Source organism: Centruroides sculpturatus, unplaced genomic scaffold (genome assembly GCF_000671375.1).
Source record: "Centruroides sculpturatus isolate CEXI.00-Female unplaced genomic scaffold, Cexi_2.0 scaffold389, whole genome shotgun sequence".
Classification (NCBI taxonomy): Eukaryota; Metazoa; Arthropoda; class Arachnida; order Scorpiones; family Buthidae; genus Centruroides; species Centruroides sculpturatus.
Window position 1 is genome coordinate 308,495 of NW_019384624.1, and position 10,812 is coordinate 319,306.

The window sequence follows — 10,812 nt, forward strand, 5'->3', positions numbered from 1 at the left end:
AATTCGGTCTCTTCAGATAATCCCACAAAATCTTTAAGGCATTTATCTTAATGTTCTGTTCATACAAGTATAAAAAAGAAATTAAATTTTATTTATGAACTTTTAATATCTTAGAAATTCAAATGTTCTCTTGAGTTCATAGTAAGTAATGGTGTCCATACAATATACAAATGCTTCCTTCTTCTTTTCTCCGCCTTTTTTCTACATATTACACACATAGTTTTAAAAAAATAATTATTTTTAGATGAGAACCGACAATGAAGGACTGTCGGTCAGCTAATTTTTAAAGTTATAAATATAATTCAGTTATTGTAAATCCTATATTAAATTGAATATTCTAAGTTAGAAATTTTTTAATATTTTTATAAATTTTATGCTCTGTTTAAAAATCATATCGAACTCTCGTAAATACGTGTGCTCCCCTACTTTATGAACAGGTTAGGTTTCTGAGATTTTATTGTAAATCAAAAACTAAACCTAAAAAGTACATTTGTATGTAGAATGTAATAGCGAATCTAGCCACTTCTAGATGCTTCTAGACTTATTTTACGTTTTGGAGGTATTTTTGATTCACTAATCATAAAAGTTTACAATAAATAGTTAAAAAATGCTGTTACTCTAGCGTTACCAACTTCGATGTTGCCTAGTGAGCTGCAATGGAACCTCGGAATTCACGCAAAGATGAAAAATGACACTATGCAAAAGAATAAGTCCACATTAATCATTAAAAATTTATTATTTATTACTGGCCAAAGAATGAATTCAACACCACCCCACGAGCAGCAAGAAAACTTCAGAATCCAGGCAAAATTTAAATTTCATACATTCATACTGTTCACAAGACCACATTATATCACTTCCAAAAATCAAAGAGTTAAGGTTCTTTTTTTTAAACAAATCCACATTTACTTTTACATTTATTTAAATTTAAAAGAAAGGATTGATGGGCGAGGTGCTTAGAACATCAGCATACTACTTTGGGGGTCCCAGAATCAAATCTGAGTGAGTAACCCTGGGAATTTTTTGGGAGCTGGTCTGTCTTGGGTATGTTGGATCCCACCCCTCATCTCTCAACTGTTCCCATTGTGGGCTTAGCCGAATTTACAATGGGTGCGATTAAAAGGCCTTAATACTCGTAGCACCCTATGGGTACTAAGGAACTTGCGGAATATTATCATCGAGTGGTCGGAAATCTTTAATGAAGTCAAAATATTATACGATCAAAACTAATCCTTTTGTCATAAGAGGAAATTTAAATTGAATGATGTCGTTAGATTGAGTATTAGGAAAGTTACCAAATGTATTAAATAAGTTGAATGAGTTCCTTGATAACCTTATTATATAATATAAAAGTCTTATAGATAATTCTATAAATTGAAATTATGTATATTACATAACATATCTTTCTTTATTACAGATATTATATTTACATCGGGAGGTACCGAGGTGAGCTTTTATCTCTAACAAGTTAATATTTTATTTTTTGGATTCTCTAATTTCTTGATATTTCACAAATAATGAAATTATTTATGATATTAAAAGTATTTATCACATTTATTTAGTCATAATTACATGCAGTGAATCAAAGAGCATTAGTTTTGTTTTTTATTTAATTTGTTTTAAACATTTTATTTATGTATACAGGGTCATCTAAAATGAATCTACCATTTTAAATTATTGTAATTATGTTAATTTTCACCCGAGAAGTATGCAATGTTTCTCATTCGATAGAGTAACTGTCCAAGTTTCATCTACCACTGCATATAAATGTCTTTTTGTCTGCTGTCTCTAGAAAGTGCCGTAAACAAAAACGGTGACTCCGCAACAAAGAAGGCATTTTGTATTCTGCAGTCCACGAACTTGAAATTAGTCATTGCGCGAAAAGAATGTTTGCCTTACTTGGGGATCACTTTGAAATTGTCTTCAAAACTAAACCATTTGTCAGAAGTCATATTGCACAATGATAACTGACTCCAAATTTATGGATACCAGAACTCAAAGCTCCTTCTCTGTTGTGGTGTCATCATTTTTGTTTATGGCACCTCATAGAAACGGCAGAAAAAGACATTTGTGTGCTGGTTGGTAGGTGAAATTCAAATAGTTACTTTATCGATTGTGCGTTCGAGTCAATAATTAACGTAATCACATAATTTAAAATGGTAGCATTCTCTTTTGGAAGACCCCTTTATTTCTTTGAAATCTTGACATTAATACTTTACTTACATATAAGTGAGAATGATAAATTCTGTAAGAACATTATCTGAAGATATATCTTTCTGAGTTTTAGAATAATGGGTGGCGAAAGGAGAAAACTTCACTCGAGAGCAGTATAATCAGTAACACTACGAGCCAATCATACTTGTTACAGACTGCTACAAGTTGTGAGAACTATTTAAATCTAAAATATTTATTTACTATGGACTCAAAGGATAACAATTAAAACTCTAAATAAATAAGTTTGTGGCCTCTGACAAGTCAATTGGGCATTGCAACTCTTAGTGTCCCCAAGCACAGTGTTCACACCTTGCAACTAAACATTGTCTTATCGTCTTATCCATTTCTACTATTGGGCACAAATAGTTATTTACACAAAATTACAGTTGATTATATTCTTACAGTAAAGAAAATCATGTTGAGAAAACAAAAATGCAATAGTGTTGTTTATACATAATCGCTCTCACTGTCTAAATTTGTAACATTAGTTTGTATGGAATCAACTTGACTTGCTGATTCCTTGTAGATACGACAGTGAATATGGGTTAGAATTCTTTAGTCTGAGCCTCTCTGGTCTTGACAAGCTTCTAAGCATTTTATAATGAATTTCTGTGCTTCAAATGAATAATTGTGTTGAAATTTGGGGCTGGCACAAAGCAGATTTTGCATGTTTCCTATAACTTGGCCCCATGCTTCGAATGTCCCATAGCTCAATACATGTACAGTAAATTCAGTTCTAGAATATGTAATTTTCCTTAACAATAAGTTGTAAGTATCTACTCGTAATAAATGAATTATTATAAAATTCAGAGGTAGATATAAATGCGGGTTATCCTCCCTGCACAATTTTACAACGTGGCCCTGCCAAAGTTCATGCCGGCCCTATTGAAACAATTAAAAAAAACTGAGAATTGTTCCAAAATTTCAAATAATACAAAAGTTTCACATATTGGAATTAATATATAAGTAAATATAACAAAAAAATGTTGTATTTTTGTCACAAAATTAAGTTTTTTTTTATTACTTTTACAATAGAAACTAATCCAAGTAATGATGTAGTAGTTTAATTAATTTTTTACATATAAATTTCAAGGGCAACAATCTAGTCATACATTCAGCAATCCAGTATTATCATAACAACAATGCAGTTAATAGCCAAAATACAACAAAAAGAAGAAAATTCTTACCCCATATCATCACTACAAATATAGAACACGATTCTATTGCGTTACCGCTTAAACATCTGTCGGAAAAAGGTATTGTAGGTAAGCGTTAACGTAAATTCAGTTTTGGCCAGAAGGGACGACAGATCTAAGAAGTGTTAATGTATTTCTTAGAAGTTACATTCATACCCGTCTCAAAACAAACTGCGGCCGTAGAAGTGGAAGAAGTAACGAAAGAAATTCAGCCAAATACCTGTCTCATCACAGTCATGCTGGCTAACAACGAAACTGGAATTATACAGGTAAGTATTTGTAAATTCGTAAAGAAAAGTCTTGTTTTGTAGTAACTTTTAGCGTGTTTAGCCGATATCGTTACTGGGGAAGAAAATACAGCAGCTGAATTGTCAACGAAGCCAGCTTTCCTCTTCGTTGCCGCCAATTTTATTTCACACCGATGCCGCACAAGCACTAGGTAAAATCCCCGTGAACGTAGACGATCTGCATGTTGATTTTCTAACCATCGTAGGTCACAAGGTATGTCGGAAAGTAGCAAATTACATTATAACAAACTAACAACTTCACATAAGAAATTATTGTTTAGTTTTATGGACCGAGAGTGGGAGCATTGTATTTTAATTCGGACAAAGACAAAATACTTTATCCAATGTATTTCGGGGGAGGACAAGAGAGAAGTTACAGACCCGGGTAAGAGTTAAATATGCACATTGCACTTAAAAACATTATACGAAATTTAATGCTGACATCATAATAGGACAGAAAATGTTGCGATGATTGCAGGTTTAGGAAAGGTGGGATTTCTTGTTTATTCTACAATTTCATAGAACTTTTAATATTTACAAATTATTTTTCTTTCAGGCAGCAGAATTAATTGTAAGAAATTTAGACATTTATCAGAAAAATATGACAAAATCTAGAGATCACTTGGAAAATAAATTGAAGGTAAGTTTATATCTGTAAAATCTAATCTTTTAGAGTTAAAATATGCTTTAGACATGTTCCTGAATATCTCAAAGGAAAGATAAAGATGCTTCTAAGTAAAGAAAAGTTTGGTTTGCTTCTATACTTTTATTCAAACTTTACCTAAATCAATTTCAAATGAAAGAAATCAAGATAGATTGATGACAAGTCTATATAGAAGACATCACTTCATCCCCTCTTCCTCTCATGCAGCATCTATCCCAAATCCTGTCCAGCCTGTCTTTTTGAATCATTCATTTTTCAGTTGGCCTCTCCTCATTTTCTTTCTGTTCTTATAACATTACAAGGAAGGTGAAGGCGGGTCAAATAAACTTAAATTCACACTATTTGCTAAAAATTTTTCCCCTTTCTAGTTACTTGCAATTGATTTTAAGTTAGTCTCTCAAATATTTCATGAATTATCTTTATAAATAGTGTATAAAAGAAAAACAATTCAAAAACAATAACATTCTCATCTCTTATGCATTATTTTCAGGAGGCGTTCGGAGAGTTGGTAAGTTTTAATAATCACGGAAAAGCTGAGAGACTCCCCAATACCTGCAGTGTGGCATTTACCAACAACAAAATGAAAGGTTGATCACGTTTATGTTCTTTACTAAACAACAGGATGACTGATTTTTCTATTTAATAATTCTTTTTTTAACGTTTAGGCCAAGATATCTTAGAAAAAACGTGCACGATTCAAGCAAGCGTGGGAGCGGCTTGTCATAGTAACAATAGGTAATTTTTGTTCTACTATACTTAATCAAAATCTTAATTCTACTCTTATAAAATAGATAAAATTCTGCAGCAAACAGTCCATACTGATTGCGTCGGGAATTCCGAGAGAATTGGCGGAAAGCACTCTGAGACTGACGACGGGACGAGACACGAGAGACGAAGATATCGATAGAGCCGTATCTGATCTGAGGAAAACCGTGCGAAATATATATAATTTATGATGATTCGTATTGAATTATATAATGAATTTATTATTTATACACATATAAATACAACAAAATGTTCCTAAAAGAAATTGTTGACTTGATACAGCATTGATAAAGTAAACACGGTAAAGTATTTATATATATATTTTTATTTTTAAAAAATATTGATTGTTGCTGAGAGAGGTCAAAGTCTGTATAGTTTTAATTATCAGATTTTTTTTGATGAATATAATTCAGTCTTTGTACTAAACACGGATCACCCAATGGAAGATGTGTTGTGCGTGTGTTTGTAACGTTAAATGTGTTAACACTACAGGTGGGAGGAAAACATTTGTATATAAGTTATGGACCAAGTGATTAATAGGGCATTATGAATAATGACTAAAATGGCCGTGCAGCCTGATAAATATTGATAATTTATTAAATTGACCAGACATTATGAATACAGCTAAATTTCCTTTAGGCAATTTTGATTTTTTTTTTTAATCTCCACCTTTTTCGTTAAGAATTATTTATTTGTTGTGAATTATTTCAGAGTATTTTAAAAACAACATGAGATCTTTTAAAAGTAACTACCGTCGACCCCCCTATAACACTGTTGATTATTCCATTTTATATGAATTTAATGTTGTACAAGTCACTTAGATTTTACAAATACGTGAGCTGTTTACAGCCCTGCATATGTATTTGTAAAATCTAAGGCGACTCGTACAACGTGGAATTCATATAAAACGGAATAATCAACAGTGTTATAGGGGGGTCGACTGTATATTATTAACAAATTTATACTTCAATTAAAAACTCGGCTTAAAGGAAAAGTCTGGAATATCGTTTTTGTTATATAAAAAATTCATTCTTGTTAGTTTTAAAGAGAGTTTTTAAATCTTCCTCTGTATTAATGTTAGTCAATGATTCGTCGGGTATAAAATTATTTAGTCAAACTTTTAACTTGCTCCAAACATGATCTCATTGGAGTTGCAGTTTATGCGCTCAATTTTTCATCAGTTGTACAAAACGTAATCCTTCCGACCATTTGTTTGTGTTGTTAGTCACCAAGAACTAAGTGTATTTTCTGTCTTGATTACATCTTTCTACCAAACCTTGACTTTGAGTGTTTGGTATTTCCACGCACCAATTTTAACTCAGACCACATACTACACAGTTCTTTGATGACATTATTGGAAAATTCTATGCATTTATTGCTTTGTAGAATACTCGATGCACCAAAAATTGTAAAAATATCTAAAAGAACACAGGCTATATCTTCAGCCCTTTTGGTTTTTAATGGTCATTGTTGAACAAATTTAGTCAGGTGGTCTTGGTACGAGTATAAATTTATTACTCATCAGCTTGCAACTGTATATCTATAAGGTCAACCTGACATTTTGAGTTCATTTCTTTACTTAAAATTGGTTTAATTACCAAGCCTTTCTTAGGAACATTATGTGAAATTTGTCAGAAAAAAAAAATTAGAAGTTAAAGTAAATTATGATCATATCTCGTATCCCTTGTAATAATTTTATACTTTATACTTAATTCTTTTTCCATACAGTTTCTGCTGCCATGGTCAATAGCAATATCTGAAATATTTCTTCAGTGCAAACACAATATTTAATCGTATTAGCTTCTTTTACAGGCATAATTAATTTTTCTATTTCTCCAATAGATACAGCATCGTATCTATGTAAATGCTGATATTCTTCTGGCAACTTTGAAGTCAATTTGATTTTTAACTCTCACATTTTATATCATTGTCAAATATACTGATTTTTGTGAATATTTGACTGTTTTGACCTTTTGCTGCTTCTAACTCATTTAATCAGTCGTTAAAGCGGCTATTCATATCACCTAATGATTGCTCCATGATCGTCACTTTTTCAAAAAAGAAAACCCTATTTTAAGAGGCAAAGGTAAAATTAAAACATCGCACAAAATTTGCTAATCACATGGTTTTAAAATTTAATACTAAATGCAATACACACACGCAACTCAGATGCGAGTGCTGATTGGTTAGTGTATGTCGGATGATCACTTCTCAAGGTATTATCATCACTAAGCAGTAAAACTCGCTGTGTGCGGCATTATTAAGCGTTTTTCATTTGAGTGCTTTCGATGAATGTATTTCCATCGTCTTCGGGCAAATAAGATATTGATACTTTTATATCGAACATTCGAGACAGAGAAGAACACATACAAATTTAAATAAAATGATTTTTTGGATGACATTCAACATGAAATACCGCTACGTTTTTGAAATACGTGCGATGATACGAATGTGATATAATATGGCGAATGCATGGTACGAATTTTCAAACACGTACGATGTTACAAATGTGATGTAATAAGTGCTCGAATGAAAAACGCTTTTTAATAACGCCACACACAGTGAGTTTTACTGCTTAATATTACTTGGTACGAATAACGTACTACTATATATTATCATCACTTTGTCCGACCAGGTGATAGCAGTATTCATAGTGACCAATCAATCTGATAAATTTCAGGTGTTTTTACCATAATTTATTACAGTGCCCGATTTTGTTTGTCATTATGAATAATACCCATATTAATCACTTAGTCCGTAACATATACGTGAAATGCAAGTTAACTAAATGTACTGTAAATCATATTCTGTGACTTGTAGGGTTCACTTATATCTATGGTAATTGTTTTTGAATTGCACTGTATAAGTATACAATATGAAGAGATCTGTAATGATCTATGGACTTCTTCAAAAAATGTTCATGAATCTCTAGATGTCTGCATGTATGTATGAACATTCTGGAAAGAAAATTTAGTTTAGGCTGTGAAACAACTCAGCTTTGTTCTTGTTTTATATAAATAACTTTGTACAGTATCGATTGCTTTACATGGAATGATTCATAAACAAAGTATAAACACGAATTAGTGATGTGGATTGAAAGAACTTGAGATTCTTATTTTTGATACTATAAGGAGTTTTCTATATTGGTATTTTTATTACGAATGTTCTAAGAAAATACATTTACCACCAGATACCTGCCAAATGTTTTGCTGATCCTTTGACTTGTTGGCAGATTCCCAGTGGTCTCCACTTTGGGAAACAATGCGATAGATAATTTCAAAAACACATACTCGGTATCAAGTCTCGTCATTACTTTCAAAATAAGACTGCAAGCACGACAAGCAATGTATTAGTTGATAATATAGTTCAGTGTTGTTGCGGTGTGGAGGAGTTGGTAAAAGAAATGTGTAACTATGACTTTCCCTTTTTTTTTTTTAAATGTCATGAATCCTTTTGTAAGACTATACCACCAGGTACAGAGAAATTTTAGAGGTTAGAGTTAGAAGAGTTTTACTGATTCCGACTCCACGACACCGATTGCTAAATGATGAAAATCTAATATAATTCGAACTGGATGACTGTTATGAGCTAATGATTTGAGAATTAATCAGTATTAGAAAGATTTGTCAAAAGAGTTGTGTATTCCAAGATAACACCAAATGTATCTTCAAAGAACGAGAAATAGCAGAATTTCAAAAGTTGTGGTGTTAAAATTCCCTATTATCTACATTTTTAAATATAGTCAAACTTTGATTTAGTGCTGCAATTTGTCTCAAAAATTGGTTTATATTCATGCGCGATAGTAACAGAGTACCATAATTTCCCGTGTATAACCCGTAAAATTGCTAGAAATCTTCCACCTGCTTTTAAATGACTTTAAGACACATACAACACAAAGGTTATAAGCAGGAAATTATAGTAATTTTATCAATAATACCTAAGCCGTACTACATGCTAATGGCAGGAAGTTAACACAGTAAAACTAACAAATAATTGTAGTGTGATCAACTATTAAGTAAGTTATTATGATTAAAAACAAAGTTGCAGAATAAGTATACCTCTAAGGTATTGGATAATTGCTTTGTCATATTATTTGTTAACTTGAAGGGTCAGACTGCAAATACTAACCAGCATAACCTGCTAATTGCTGTTAACAGCCTGTGTGATCAGGGTGTAAGAGTCTACATACAGGATTTCCAAGTTTATTGCCAAATTATGTTACATTTGGCAATGCATTTAGTAATTGAAATACCAAAGGGTTCTGTTTCACATAGAAAAGATCCCTTGATGGATATTCACTGGCACTTTACATGGGTAGTGCTATTTAAAGTCTGTCTTATCACGGTTTGACAACACAGGAAACAAGATCTGTTTGCAAGTCGTATTTTGAATTTTAGATGCTGGCTTTTGGCCTCTCTCAGTATAATTGTTATAAAATGTAACGTTTTAATATTTAATCTGGATGTAATTACACGCACAGTTTGACCACTGATTTTTCCAGCATGCTTGATTCCGAAACCTTGCTAGCTTAATAGTTTTTCTAGATCAGTCGCGGTCACAAAATAACAGTATAACATACAGCTAATTATATACTTCTGTTCCTATTAAGCAGACTATTTATGGACTACTAAAAAACTTATGTATACATTAAATGTGGAATGGTGTTTAAGTAATGTCTGTCACTTTTTATAAACCATATCTATGGTTTTCATTTAATCCTAAAATGAAAATCCTGGATAAGAGTAAAAATTGCACAAAATAATTGATGTGTCCGAAAGCTATGAATAATGCCAATTGCGAGTTATTTGATGAACGAGTCTGGCGGCTGTGGGATTTTAAGCATACTCTTGTAATTCTGTCCCGATTGAAAAACAGATGCTGGATCATCAGTGCTCAAAAGTGGTGGTGAATTTGTACTTGTATATATATATATATATATATATATATATACTACAGCAAATGCTCTATGATGTGGGGATACGTTTCAACTGTGAGTGTGGCATAATGGCAAAATATTCATAAAAAGTGTTTCTAACCTTTACTTTTTGGATATTAACACGTTTCCCTATAATGTGTTAGATGGGTTCAGCTGTATATATAAGAATTGTCATTCGTCATGATCTGAAGAGATTTGCTTTCCAAAGCATTTAAGTGTTCGTAAATTTAGATTTTTACGACTCCTTGTGATAAATATGTAAGGAAATTTAATATATTTGTGAAAATTTTATGACTAAGATCATATCTGAAGTATCTTTTGCAACTCCAAAGATTTTAACTTGTGTTACATATGTCAATATCTGTAAGTAATGTTATAAAATATATTTTCAATTGGTATCAATGATAATATATCTAATTATTCATTCGGAAATTTATAAAAACATCCTTTATGGAAAGAAAAGCCTTCTATGTACAACTGCATCATGTTATTATAAACAGGCACTCATTGCTCAAATTTTTATATGGTTAGATTTTGTCATGCAGCATTAGCCAGAATGACCCAATCCTTGTAGCAAGGGACGACGCTTTACAAGTGATCACAAATGCAGTTATTTATAACATTTTTTTTCATCTAATTTCTAAAGTAATAATTCATGCAGGTATTAATTAAAAAAATCAATTTTATTAAAAAATATATAAATACCAAAAATATATAAATACAAAATTGTTTTTCATAAAACAGTTTTCA

At 31.6% G+C, this 10,812-nt stretch overlaps 1 protein-coding gene across 3 annotated transcripts in view; it reads left to right on the plus strand.

Moving 5' to 3' along the window:
* LOC111625563 (selenocysteine lyase-like) overlaps positions 1-10,812 on the plus strand; it is a 51,475-nt gene that overhangs the window by 9,257 nt on the left and 31,406 nt on the right. The window contains exons 4-14 of one of the 3 annotated variants that reach the window (XR_002756747.1): positions 1,418-1,446; positions 3,308-3,479; positions 3,552-3,679; positions 3,741-3,911; positions 3,979-4,082; positions 4,150-4,186; positions 4,254-4,337; positions 4,852-4,948; positions 5,027-5,096; positions 5,167-5,427; positions 10,083-10,795. Coding sequence is in view for 1 of the 3 variants with exons in the window: in XM_023368727.1 (XP_023224495.1) it covers positions 1,418-1,446; positions 3,308-3,479; positions 3,552-3,679; positions 3,741-3,911; positions 3,979-4,082; positions 4,150-4,186; positions 4,254-4,337; positions 4,852-4,948; positions 5,027-5,096; positions 5,167-5,317 (1,043 nt within the window). In the remaining 2 variants the exon portion in view is untranslated. Of the gene's footprint in view, positions 1-1,417; positions 1,447-3,307; positions 3,480-3,551; positions 3,680-3,740; positions 3,912-3,978; positions 4,083-4,149; positions 4,187-4,253; positions 4,338-4,851; positions 4,949-5,026; positions 5,097-5,166; positions 5,881-10,082; positions 10,796-10,812 lie in introns of those variants that run through there. The other 2 variants (XR_002756748.1, XM_023368727.1) reach the window with 2 other exon arrangements.